At 37.0% G+C, this 14,160-nt stretch overlaps 1 protein-coding gene across 7 annotated transcripts in view; it reads left to right on the forward strand.

The window, feature by feature from the left end:
- The window catches only part of COBLL1 (cordon-bleu WH2 repeat protein like 1), an 84,228-nt gene that overhangs the window by 65,847 nt on the left and 4,221 nt on the right, over window positions 1-14,160 (forward strand). For all 7 annotated transcript variants that reach the window (XM_021398787.1, XM_021398785.1, XM_021398790.1 and 4 more), the window contains 5 exons: window positions 99-167; window positions 5,549-5,807; window positions 9,316-9,401; window positions 10,001-11,634; window positions 13,099-13,281. In XM_021398787.1, the coding sequence (XP_021254462.1) occupies window positions 99-167; window positions 5,549-5,807; window positions 9,316-9,401; window positions 10,001-11,634; window positions 13,099-13,281 (2,231 nt within the window). The remainder of the gene's footprint in view (window positions 1-98; window positions 168-5,548; window positions 5,808-9,315; window positions 9,402-10,000; window positions 11,635-13,098; window positions 13,282-14,160) is intronic.

Below are 14,160 nucleotides of genomic sequence, written 5' to 3' on the forward strand. Positions count from 1 at the left end.
TGAAGTACTCACCAGTCTCTAAGATCATAATTTAACACATTATATAGAAATGGAGAGGAAGTACTTGTTACTTGACTTGTTATGTATTACTTTTGCAGTAACAGAGTCAACAGAACCAGTCCCTGCTGAAGTGGAAGGAAGAGCTGCCGAAATGCAGTCTGAAACAGGTTGGGTTTTTTCCTAATCTATCATTTAAATCTATGTTATAATTCATAATAATAAATTACTGTACTGTAGATATAGATATGTAAATAGGTGTATACTAATTTTAGTGCTTCAAATCGGTTTTCAATTGAAAGGCAAATAGGATTTTCTACAGTAATGATGTATTTGCTGTCCATAGAAACATACAATGAATTTTGTACTGGTTTCTGTGCTTCATGTTTAAGAAATTAAACACTATTCTCTCTTTATCCACAACAAGACAAGGCAAGAACAAGCTAGAATCTTAGTGACTTTTGTATATCCCATAACAAAATGTTCAAAAGTTAAAAGCCAGTCTTGTTTTCAGAATGCTGTTGTGCTGCCCTTAACCTGTATTACCTTAGGGGTAGCAGAAAATCTGTGCCTGCTTTTCAGTTTGCATCCAAACAGCCTTTGAAAACATAAGTTATAAATGGAACTATAAATTGTATGCCTACATAGTTATTTATAAATTATTTATTTTGTTGGGTGCTGTGGAAAAAATGTGATGTATAAAAGTATAGCTATTTAAAATACAATTCTTTAGCTGCTGAACACTATTTTATTGTAAAGTCTTAGTTTTCTTGTTTGTACTACTAAGTGCTGCTACTGGTGAGTATAGTTCAGATGCAAGATTCAGGATCTAGAAGTCTTCTAAAAATGTTTAAAGCATTTAGAATAATCAGTGCCAGTGCAATGTGGAAAAATTACTCTTATGTATATTTCACTAAGGATGAAATACATAAACACTAAGCATGTAGAACTCCATGAGCGATAAATGAGGCCCATGTTTTCACTCAGTTTCTATGCTAGTTGACAGGGACTCTAATATATTAGTTTTCCAGCTTGTTTACTGGAATTGTCAGTCAAACTGGTGGTTGGAGTGGGTAAGGAGAAAAAAGACAACACAAACCAAACCAAATGCACCACAAGAAGAATAGAAAATATCATCTGAGGTCCTAAGGTCCACCTTAGGTCTCTGGTGCAAGAAAAAAAAAATCAGTAATCAGTAAATTTGGTCTCCATTTGTGACATCTAATAGAAACAATAGCAAGAAAATTCTTTGAAGAATAAAGTATATACTTAATAAATAGAAAGTATTAGTACCTATGTTGTGCAATCTGAATTTGAGAATGCAACAAAGATATGAACATTGCTTTTCCTAGTTGTAGCAAAAAGAAGGTAGTGAATTGTAATTGAGTGAATCATTCTTAATATTTATTAGTACTTAGTTTTCTGTGTTGAAAACCACGTTTATCTACGTGTGATGGATCTAACATGAAGATCGAGGTTATTTAATATTAAGCTTTTTTTTGTTTTCTTGAGCTTGTTTCTGTCTTAAGATAAGTAGATTGTTAGAATTTCTGCATTTCCCATGAGTGTAATATCTTAAGTACTGCATAGATAAACAGTCCTGAGCTTTTTTAGTAAGAGCTTGTTCACTTTTCCATAGACTTAGTAACCTCTGTATGAGGTATTCGTTTTTTTGTGATTAAATATTTATTCTGTAATATAGAAAGAAATGAAAAAAAATAGATCCTCATTGGGTTTAGAAGAGGCTTGGGATTTACCTCCACAGTTATTGACATTTTTCATTCTGTAGTTTTGCTTGTGGTATCTTCTTGTATTCCTATAATGTCCTTTGCTGAAGACTTAGTGCAATGCATTTTTTTCAGTGTAGAGATGAATTACATAGTGCAGCCTCATTCCTTTTTGTTTGTTTGTTTTTTCCTCATGGGATACTGCTGCTCTCTGGTGGCATCTCTGAAACTGTCTAGAGGCCTGTTTATAAAGGGTCCTTTTAGTACATGCTGTGAGAACCAATATCTACCTGCAGCAAAACCAATCTTGCTACTCTTGACTTAATCCTAATCTGAAAATCATGCATCAAATTTGGGCACTTTTTTATATAGATAAAATAGAATAGTTCAGTACTTCTTCAATTGTTAAATTGGATATAATTGTAGCATTACGCTAACTCAGTATTTTCCTCTGTTTTTTTAAATACTACTTGAAGTGTCAGGGTTCCAGAAACATTAAGTTTTTGATCAGCCATGTCTAACATTCTCAAAGCAGTTATGTTACACATTACTCCTTTAGCAAATAAGTAAGTAAACTTAAGTTATGAAAGTAGAGCTTCTAGAAACTTCTGCCCTATAATGAACCATTATGAGTGTTCAATAAAGGTTATTTGGTGTGTTAGTATTGCCTGGCTAGCAGTGCTGTGTACATTAATTGGAACTATGTTGTACAGTTTGAAATAGGCAACATTTGAAAACAGACTGTACTGTTTTCAACTGTACCACACAAGAGTGGTATGAAGACATCTACCAGAATAAGCATTTAAAGAGAATTAGTTGAACATTTGGAATTATGAAGAACAATTTATTCTCAGTTATGTTTTTTTTTTGTTTCCCCTTCCCAAAGTTTAATAAATGCTTTTTCATTTTTTTTCTAAGAGAGAAGGAGAAATTTTTAAAAAGAAAAAAAGCTACATATTTTTACATGATTTCCCATAAAACAAATCTCTTGATATAATGTTCTTGATTACAGTTTCTCTTAAAAAACTTTTCAAGGAGCATAGGGCTGAGCAATACCACTGCCAGACTTACATGATGTAGTCAGGCTTTCTGGCTTTGGTATTTACAAGCATAAAAAGGCATGGACAGAAATGTCATTCTGTTATCTCTTGTATTCTTACAACCTTGAAGGATACTTGCAGTTGGTAAAGCAGTCATCAGGTATTCATAGTGCCATCCTGTAGATTTTAACAATATTATTTTAGAACTATTTAAAACTCAGTGTCTAATGTTCATAGAGAATAAGTTGCACAAGACAAAAATGCAGTTTGTTATATATGTATTTACACAGAGAGTACATAGGCAATAAGGGTGCAATGTGTACCCAGAGTTGCCATAAGCAATTCTGAGTGCTACGTTGCATATAAAACTCTAAATGAAGGATTTGGAAACAAGTCATAAAATCCAAACTGTTCATCTGTATGATGTATATGAAGGGTGGCAGTCACATGTTGTGAATGAATTTGGTATATAAACACTTCATTCTGCTGCAGCACTGGTGGCCTAGGTCTGCTTGTAACCGTAACAAACTTAAAACTGCTAGCTGAAACTAACTCTAAGCAAGTCTGATACTCCGCTGACAATGCAGTAGAGAGAGCACTTTATAAAAAGCATAGCATGTGTTATTTGGAATTATACATTTGTAGTTTAGACTTTGAAGTGATCCTAGCACAGTGAGGCGTGGACTTCGATGTAGGATGAAAGTCAGTAGTATCTCCTACCCACGCAAGCTACGTTCCTATCCCATCAGTATAGGGATAGAAATTTAGTGTACTAACTTCACCTTTGTTATACTTTGTCAAAGCAAGAATGACAGAGATGACTGCAGTGACTAGGCATAAAGTCATAGCAACTCCAGAATTATTCTGTTTGTCTTGTTAGAAGTCCTGGCTGTGCTTTGTTGTATAAGTCAAGGTTCCACAAAGTATTAGACTGAAAGTTTTAGTCTTTGTTCCATGGTTCCAGCAACATTCTGGTTAATGATGGCTCAAGGTCCATGGCATCTAGGAGCTAACCTGAGCCTCTGGGATGCTGCAAGATGTTGCAAGGCCACTTACCAGTTGTAATAGTGTTCACTCATTTTCAAGCATAGTAGTTGTCACCTGTGAGGAAGATGTGGTCTTGAGAGCTGGTTATAGGTTGTGAGTTAGTTAGTCTCAGCAGACGATGTTTGCCAGCATTCTGCTATCACTGAAATCTTCTCCCAGGGTATTTGGCTGCTTGTATGATTTTACCCCAAATTGGAGATCAAATAGTTGTGGGGGAGGGAGGGAGGAAGAGAAAAGGGCCTTACTGGTTGTAAAGTCTTAAGGAATCCCTTTGATATCAGCACATGTGCTTAAGTAGTGTGGACGGAGTTCACCTGCTCCATTTTGCAATCTTGCTCCTCTTTCCTTGGGTATCTAGATTACCTCTGCACTCAGCTGCATGACACGTTGATCACAGTGCTTAGTCTGCAGCTGCAAAGCATTATTACAAGAGAGCAATGTGAAAAACTAACTAGAATTAAGTACTAAAATGTTTGGCTTTTGTCATTGCTCTGCAACTGTGAATGAGTTCGGTAATCCCATTACTGAACTCTAAGCCTCTAATGACCATGCTGGAAGAAGCAACATTTTTGTTCTCAGTTGAGACTTTCTCCAAGTCACATACAGTTCTCTGTTTTTATTTTCTTTCTTTAGTGGTACTTCTCTAGAAGTACTGGGTCTGCTGTAGGATAATGTTTTGTACAGTAAAATCAGTCTAAGATTTTTTTTTTTAAATAAATGTGCTCTGGGTTCTGCTTATTTCCAGGATTGCTTGCTTCAAGCTAGTATTTTGTTTTCAATCTTAGCCTTTTTGTAGAGTTGGATTGCACTTTGAAACTTGCTGATTCAGCCCACTGCAAGGCCTGTACCTAATAGGTACTGATGTATACAAAGCTAACAGGAATGCTCTGTTCAGATCAGAGTGCACTGCTTATATATGGCTATGTTATTTCCAGTAGCTTTCCATGTCACAATATTGCCATATGTAGATGAAATTATTGTTATTTTGTTTGTTTTGCAGAATGCAAGTTGCAAAGCCAAGAGGTTAATTGTATGGTCTACCTACTAATTCTTGAAAAATGTGAATCAGCATGTTGGTGTAGGAAGATTCCTGGCAGGAAAGTAAAGCCAGAGACAGTCCCTCTGGAAATCAGAAATACTAGATTTATTAGTCTAACATCAGTTGCACTGTCTTGTGTGTCCTAAACCAGTAACTAAACCTTTTTAATTATGGTCTAGCTGAAAATTTCATGATTTTTATGGAGTAATGCCTTTCCCTGTATTTTTTTTAAATTTTTTTGCACAGGGCAGTGCATAAGGCTCATCTAAATATGTTTTAATATCCTTGGGGTGATTATGGGAAAATTTTGATGGTGGTGAACAAGCTTGTTCAAAACATGGATTAAGTTCAGATTTGGTTTGATTTTTAGTTCTCTAATGTACTTACTCTGATATAAAGGATCCATTTATTTTAAACCTCATTGGAGAGCTAATGAAAATTGTTGGAAATCTGTGTGAAATAAACAGTCTGCCTCCATGATATTTGTTACATATATTTTTATCTATACTAATTCAGTTCTTGAATTAAATGAGGGAAAACATTATGCAGTAGTTACGGATGCAGAAACGGACAGTGGCATGATGATAAGCATATCTTCATGTAAAAAGATTTTTGAAAAGAACTAGAAAATACTATGAAATTAAAACTGATTCTTTTTATTTTCCTTTTTTTTTTTTTTCTTCTCTTTGTGAGCATAGGTGCAAGGACCTCAGAATACAGCCTGGAAGAAATTGATGAAAAGGAAGAGATGAGCATGCAAGAGGGAGAGGAAAGTGGAAGTACAGATAGCTCTCTCAAGACAGGAGAGATTACTTCAGCCTTCAGCTCTACTGAGGTACCACTGGAAACTGAAAGAAACGATCGTGCTTCATCAGTTCCTGTTCCTGGCACTGTTTCTGTAGACAACTCACAAAGCTTCAAGGAAGAAAAACAAGAAAATATGAGCACAGATGGCAAGTAAGTACGCTTTGTGACAAAGAAAGGAGCATTGGAGAAGGAATGGGGGAGGCACATAAAATGCAGGGTACTGTTTCATTGTGGAGGATAGAATAGAGAATTGTGAGAAAGGAATGAGCTTAATATGCTTAGCTTTCATTGTAGCACTTTTCTGGACACAGTAATTCATGAAGCCTTTCAACGTAAATGACAAAATGTTCTGCTGGCTATTCTGTTTAAGCTATCCTTTCCTTACTACTAAAACAGCCAGACTCCAGAAAAGCTGAACCCATCTCTAAAATATCCAGCATTATTACTAGAGCCGTTTGCTGTGAAGGAGAAGGGAATGGAATGGGGTGGAGTGGAACGAAGTGGATTAATTAAATTGTCATTTAAAAGTTCATTTCTGTAATTGAAGGAAAACAGGTATATTTGCTATGCTGGTCTATTGCTCATCTATTATCTATTGGTCTATGTTTTTTTTTTTTTTTTTTTTAATCTTCATATGTTAGCCAGTTGTCTTGACCTATCTTGATTCATCTGCTCTCAGGAAAAGCAAGAATTGACACATTATTTTCTTTAACCACTCTTTTTCTCTTTTGGTGATGCTGTAACTTTGCCCTGCAGCATTTTCATTAAACCGCTTTCTACTTTGCAGGTTCCCAACATAAGTTAGTGCCTGCTTCAAATGAATGTTGGTTGTCCTGAGAAGTCTCATTGTGTTAATGTAATTCACTATTTATGTGTTCCCTGGGGCAATGGAACTGGCCACTGTTTCCAATTTAAATTGCAAGAATTATTTCAATTATTATACTGAAATCAAAATGTGTGAATGCTATAGTAGCCAAAAACTTTGAAGGTAATATAGAGAGCTTTGAATTGAATTTCAAGGGTCTTTCTGTCAATTCAGAGCAAAGTAGGCCTCTTTGGTGTTCTGTCCTGAATACTGTGCCAGTTGCTTGGGTGTGTCTGCTCTGTGAGGAACTATGAGGTGGTGCATCAGCCAACTGTTATTTTTATAAGTTCTCCCAAACTTGCAAATTATCAGACCTGCATTACTACGCCAGTTTGGACAACTGTAATGGGGATATTTCCTCACCCCGATCCCCTAGCTTGTAATAGCCTTTTGTGGCCTTTAATACTGTTGAGTATCATCTAGTAAGCACTGCACTGTAATTTCAGAGTTTGGAAATCCTTTCCTTTATGAAATATCGCAGTGATGAGAATGAGAGCTAGGGTTTCTCTGACATTCATTTCTGAAAATCTTCTGGTAATTCAGATTTTTTAAGATAGGTCTGGTGACTTTGATACTCTGGCATTTTGTGACTTTCTTTTCCTTTTTCTTTTTTTGGTTTGTTTTTAAAGTGATCAGCCCATTGCTAATGGTTGTCATTCTGTCTCGTAGCTCTGTTCAGGGGAATGAAGATAGGCAAGAGTACAGAGGGCAGGACTGAGCTTTAACATTCTTCCAGAAAAGTTTGGAAGCTTCTGTTTAGCAGTTGTTGGACGCTTAGAGCATGTTTTAGACTGTACAGACAACATGAGGATGGATAAATCATTATTTGAAATGATTCAAAGCAGATGCTTCGTTTCATGGCAGTGATTCCTAATGATAACTAATGCATTTGATGTGGCAAATGAATTGGAATCTTCATAATTACAGTATTATATGCTCTGCTGGGTGAAACGCTGGCTGGATGGTTGGGCCCAAAGAGTTGTGGTCAATGGAGTTAAGTCTATTTGGCGGCCAGTCACGAGCAGTGTCCTCCAGGGGTTGGTACTGGGGCCGTTCCTATTCAACATTTTTATCAGTGATCTTGATGAGGGGATTGAGTGCACCCTCACTAAGTTTGCAGACAACACCAAGTTGGGAGGGAGTGTTGATCTGCCAGAGGGTAGAAAGGCACTACAGAGAGACCTGGATAGACTGCATCGATGGGCCAAGGTAAACTGTATGAGTTTCAATAGGGCCAGGTGTCAGGTCCTGCACTTTGGTTACAGCAACCCCAGGCAACCCTACAGGCTTGGGGAGGAGTGGCTGGAAAGCTGCCTGACAGAACGGACCTTGGTGTGCTGATGGACAGTCGGCTGAATATGAGCCAGCAGTGTGCCCAGGTAGCCAAGAAGGGCAATGGCATGCTGGCTTGTATCAGGAATGGTGTGGTGAGCAGGACTAGGGAAGTGATCCTGACCCTGTACTTGGCACTGGTGAGGTCCCACCTTGAGTACTGTGTTCAGTTTTGGGCACCTCAGTACAGAAAGGACATGGAGGTGCTGGAGCAGGTCCAAAGAAGGGCAACAAGGCTTGTGAAGGGCTTGGAGAATATGCCCTACGAGGAGAGACTAAAGGAACCGGGGCTGTTTAGTCTGGGGAAGAGGAGGCTGCCGGGCGACCTTATTGCTCTCTTCAAATACCTGAAAGGTGATTGCAGTGAGAGTGGGGTTGATCTCTTCTCAGTGGTGGCAGGTGTCAGGACGAGGGGAAATGGCCTCAAGTTGTGCCAGGGGAGGTTTAGGTTGGATATCAGGGAAAACTTCTTTACAGAAAGGGTTGTTAAGCACCGGAATAGGCTCCCGAGGGAGGTGGTTGAGTCACCATCCCTGAATGTGTTTAAAAACCATTTGGATGTGGTGCTCAGATACATGATTTAGTGGTGGGTTGTTAGAGTTAGGGTAGTATGGTTACATTGCAGTTGGACTTGAACGTCTTCAAGGTCTTTCCCAACCTGAGCGATTCTATGATTAGTTACTGCAGAAAATAGAAGTATCACAAACAGAGATGGAAGTTTGAAGTTTTGATAGTTTTTTTTAATGAGAAATTTAAAATATGTTGGCATTTTTCACTTAAATTTTGGAGTCAAATACTTAATATTTCCTGAAAAGAGAAGAGAGTTTTTTCAACGCTTACACAGTTCTCTTGTCCCCTCGGATCATAGGACAAACATTGTATGCTTTTGCAAAACGTTTAGTATGCAAGTAACATATTTTATGCATATTTCTTTGCTGTTCTGAAGATATTTCTTGAAAGGGGCAAAACATCTTTCATTAGTATTTCAAAAAGTCTGTACTGCTGCACAGTTCATATGCGGCTGGTGTCTCATGCAGCTCCCTGCAGGTTATGCTGGAGACAAAAATCAAAGACATTGTAAATGTTGGAGGATGTCATAAGACTTCACACTAAGAACGTTGTTAAGGAATGATAAGCCATTACCTTAGTGATTCACTGAAACTTGAGTTGTAACTGGAATGGGGCTTGTTCAAAGTGCATGAATAAACAAAAGAATGAGGAAAAGGAGAACTGATCACATTACACATACATAAGAGAGTGAAGCTGAATGTCATTTTGGTAAAATATCATAGCAGCATTTCCTCTCATTTAAAAAAGAAATATTCTGTTGAGTACTCCAATGTTTGGCAGAATTATTTCTCCATCTGTGTTTGGAGAACATTGCCAGTTCTCTTGCATCTTTTCTTCTGTTTACTGAAATGAATGATACCAACATATTTACTGTACTGTTGTGCTTTGCAGAGAACTACAGACTCAGATAAGCAGTGACCAAGCTGCATTTGAGAAAGACAGGAAGCTTAGAATTTTGGAACAAAATAAAAATTATGGTGAGTAGTTCCCACTCATTTTGTTGAAAAAAACCCCTCTATTCCTTTTAAGACAATTAAAATGCTGTTAGCTCTTGAACTGTGATCATCAGATTATTTTCTTTATACTACCTCTAGCTCTGGTGTATCCTCCTTGAGATAAGGTGACAGGCTCCAGTCTTCTTGTTGTTTGTAAAGTTAACAAACAACGCTTTTAATATTAAAATCATAGAACAGCAGTCACAAAGATGGAACTAAATAAAAATTGCATCTAACTTAATACTGAATAGACTTCGAGTTCAGCTTACTGGTTCCTATTATAATCAACTGAAATTTATTAGCACTTCTAAAATGATTCAAGAGTATTTTTTTATTAATTCATGCATGACACCAGAAGCCTGTTAGTAAAGGAAGAATGCCTGAGTAAGAAGAGAATTATTCAGCAATATTAGGCAAATAAAACTATAGCTTTTAAAAGTAAGTGTTAAGGAAAATAATAATATTAGTGAGGAGCTAGTCCTTGTAGTTAAATTTGTTGGATGTGTGGAACTTAGTGATATAAGTGGGAAGGTTAAACCTTTTTGGCATTTGTATTCATTTCTGGAATCTCTCTTTTAAAGATCACAGTGGTAGAACACTCCTTCCAACAAATGAAGAAGGGGGAGAAGAGCAGACAGCAAAAATTAAAGCAGTAGATTTTAGAGAAAACAGCAAGCTTGAAGTTGACAGACTATCAAACTGCCAAGCATCTAAAAATGACATCACCATAAGTCATAGGAATTATACTCAACTGATTCCAGGAAAGCAAGATCAGAAAACAAGTCAAACCAGCCTGGACACAGTAAAAACTCAAGATGTTGCAATTCAGACAGGTCCATTGGTTAGCAATTTGGGAAGGACAACACAGAAAGAAATGATTGTTCCTCAAGACTATGAATCACCCACATTGAAAGGAATGGTCCATCAACACAGTACAGACACAAACAACCCTAGTCTTCGAGTGGTGCAAGGAATACGTAAGGATGAAGAAATTTCAACAGAACGAAATCTTCAGAGACAAGAAGTTTCATATGAAAAAATGATACCTGTGAAAGATGAAATTCGTATTTGTACAAACGGCAGTAATGTTACTTCACCAGAAACAATTACAAAAAATCCAGATGGGTCTCCTATAAAGGGTTACCCTCTTTATAGACAGGACACGAAACCTAAACCTAAGCCTGCTAATGAAATTACAAGAGATTACATACCAAAAATTGGAATGACTACTTATAAAATTGTGCCTCCTCCAAAATCCTTGGAAACAATGAAGAGCTGGGAATTAGAAGTTTCATCAGATTGTAAGGATCAAGAGGTATCTGCTTCTGAAAACTCTCTGAAGTATGAAGACCCCAAAGACCCCAAAGAATTCATAATGCAAACTGAAATTCCTCGTCTTCCAAAAAGTACAGGTCACGTACAGGCTGGTTTGCAAAATATACCTGTTGCAAAAAATGATCTGCTGCACAGGGTGAACAGCATTTCTGAACATGGAGTGACATCTGGAGCCATGATTACCACAGAGATCAATCAAACAGAAACAATGTCTTCCAAACAGCATGTCCCACTGATGCTAAGCTTAAGTAATTCAAATGCTTCTTCTGAGACTCAGGAGAAGTCAAATGCATTAAGTCCTACAACTAAGCCTAGTTCTTTTTATCTGCAGATGCAGCGAAGAGTTTCAGGTCATTATGTATCATCTGCAATTGCCAGAAGTACCACTTGTGCTCCTAATTCCATTCAAGTTGAAGTTAAAAATACAGAGGTGGAAAAAAAAATCTCATCACCTGATGAAACTACTTCTTTACATACGGCAAGTAGCTCCTCTCCTCCAGTAGATGAAGAAAAAGTTGATGATGGGAAAAAAATTGAGTCTTCCACTTCTCCTGTTAAAAACAATAAACCACCAAGTTTTCCCTCCTGTCAGCCAGCACCATTGAACCTAAGAACTCTAAGAACTTTTGCAGTTCCAAAGCCATACTCCAGTTCGAGGCCATCCCCTTTTGCACTTGCTGTCTCCTCAGCAGTCAAAAGATCACAGTCATTCAATAAAACACGTACAATCGCTAGCCTGGCACCAAGAGAAGAATTTCCTGTTGAAATCACATCTGCCTCTTCTGCAGCTGAATTCTCCTCAGCTACCTCCATGCCTCAAGTGAAAAACCCTTCCTTGCACAGCATCACGGGAGGGCCACAAAATAGTCTAATGGATAAGGTAAACTTTATTGCTAATATATTTTTTTATCATTGATCCACTCTGATGTCATTTTTAGCAGAGAAGAGACTTTGGCTAACCTCTGAACTGCTTGCTTATCAGAAAGTGCTGTATTGATGCTCTGTAAACTTCTTCTGGTCTTTGGGAGTAGCACAACATTATAATGAAATACCAGAAAAAAAGGGAATGCTAGCTAAGATGAAAACAATCTCATTCTGAGTACTAGAAATAATTAATTCTTGCCATAATTAGCATCTAAAACTTGGAAGAACAGTAAATTAAACAATCATTTATACTGTATATGCCTATTTTCATGTTCAGAGCGTTTATATGTTCTTTATGGTTTTGTATGTTGTTTTTTTAAATTTTGAGTAGTGTGATGAGTTTTGCTTCAGGTGTTCATGGCAGAAACAACTGGTCCAGCCATAACTGAGTGAGAGAGAAATTAAAAAAAAAAAAAGTCATAAAAATCAACAAAGGTATTAACGTAGCAAATGTATAGACGGAAATATACTATAATTCAGAGAGCTGTTTCAAGCTGTTCTGGGAGCTTGATGTGTAGATGCTGGCTGTCTTGCATATTTTGTGCAGATCTGCACTATTCTGGCAAGAGGCAGTACTATCCGAAACTTTCTATTTTTATAATGACCATTTTCCTCAGGCATGGAAGTTAGAGGCTAATCTTCGTTCAGTAGATTCAAAACACAGTAATGCTTTTCTTCCTCTCTGCTTATGGTTCTTTGACAAACTTCTAAGTGTGGCTTCTTCTGGAATATTTTGTGTCAAATTTAGATTTTCTTACTAATGCATTAGTAAAATAAATATTGTGGTGATTATGGGTTTTATCTGGGAATACTTTATAACTGAATTTTGTTAGATAGTTCAATTCTCAAGCAATGCTCAGATATGCTACAATGTGGTGTCAATGGACCTAAATTTAGGTGGTAACGTTTTGGAGTAAAAGCCTGTCAAGTCATCAGGAAAACAAACAAAAAAACAAAAAAACAACCTACGGAACCCTACAGATCTCAACCAGTTGTAATGCTTAAATATTTTCCAGTTTACTTGAGATATAATTTGAAGTTATAAAGTCATGGGGTTTTTGAGTGCTTGATTTGTTATATTTATGTCTCCTTTTGGAATATGTTTTTTTCCATATCATATCACTTTGGGCTATCACATACTCTTCTTGGAGGAATTACTTCATTATTTTAATAACTTTCATAAGTTCCTTTTTGCTTACATCTTTTTTGTTGCTGATAAATTGCTGATAAATAGTTCCCAAAGCTATAGTAGAAATGCAGCTGATGCCTGAGATCTTGAACAAAACAAATAATATAGTGGCACACTTTGACACGTGACCTCCTGTGAGTACACTTAGTTTTTTGTTTGCTGCTAATTAACATTAAAAGTTGTGCTTTTTTGTTTTTGTTTTTTTGTCCCTCTCACTTCCTCTCTTTCTAGAAAAGCAGCAATGTGAATAGTGAGCAAAAGACTCAGACACAGTCAGGTGCTTCAGCTGACCACCCACCCCCTATCATTATGAGACAAACTTCGATGCCAGTGCAGCGCTCTGACCCAGAACAGATCCACCAGAGCTTGCTGGCTGCAATCCGCTCTGGAGAAGCTGCTGCCAGATTGAAAAGGGTGAGTTTTCGTCATTGCGTCCATAACAATGAACTCATGGTGCTTCCATCAAAATTACCATATTAATCCCTGACGCTAAACGCAATTAGCTTCAACATGAAGTGCTATGAAGGAGGTCTCTTAATGGGAAGGGAGGTGGAGAGGGGAGTTCAGTTTTGCAGAGTAAACTGGTGAATGCACACACAAAGCTTCGTATGTTCATATATTCAAATAGCACAAAGATATGGTTTTAAGCACATGCTAAGCAGCTTCATCCTAAACCCAAATTAGGTGCAGTCTTTTCTTGGCAGATAGATAGAAGTTTTGAATATTTGTTTTTTCTAGTTATTAGACTTTATCGGGTCCCTAATTCTTCGTAAACATATTTCAAGCCTCCTGCTTGGTATCATTAGTAAGATATTTCCCAGTTTTCGCTGATAGTCCTGGTAGGACTGCTTTCCTTCACTCCCTCAAGTAAAAATTGATGCTTAGTTTCTGTCTCCTAAAATGCATTCTCACAGAGTAAAATAGTGCAGACTTAAAAAAAAAAAAAAAAAAAAAAAAAAATCTATTGTTTTACATTTCTAACCAGACAATTTAATGATAGTGTCACACAAAAATTTCTTGACTCAGCATAAATATGTTGTATTCTGTATTGAAGAGTAATTTCTCATTGCAGAAACTTAAGAATCTCAGTAGGTTTTGTTTTTTTTCCCTTTCCCACTTGAAACTTGAATAAAAGCAAGTAAAACATTGTGGGTGGATGTGAGGGTATTTTTAAATTGTTTTTAATGGAAATCTTTGATATCCCCTAAGATCAAAATATGTCAGTTGATGGTTAGATGTTAGGATAGCCTGTTTTAAATACATGAGGTTTTCATTCAGTGTTGCACTGCAACA

The sequence above is a fragment of the Numida meleagris genome, chromosome 5, assembly GCF_002078875.1.
Source record: "Numida meleagris isolate 19003 breed g44 Domestic line chromosome 5, NumMel1.0, whole genome shotgun sequence".
In the NCBI taxonomy this organism is placed as follows: Eukaryota; Metazoa; Chordata; class Aves; order Galliformes; family Numididae; genus Numida; species Numida meleagris.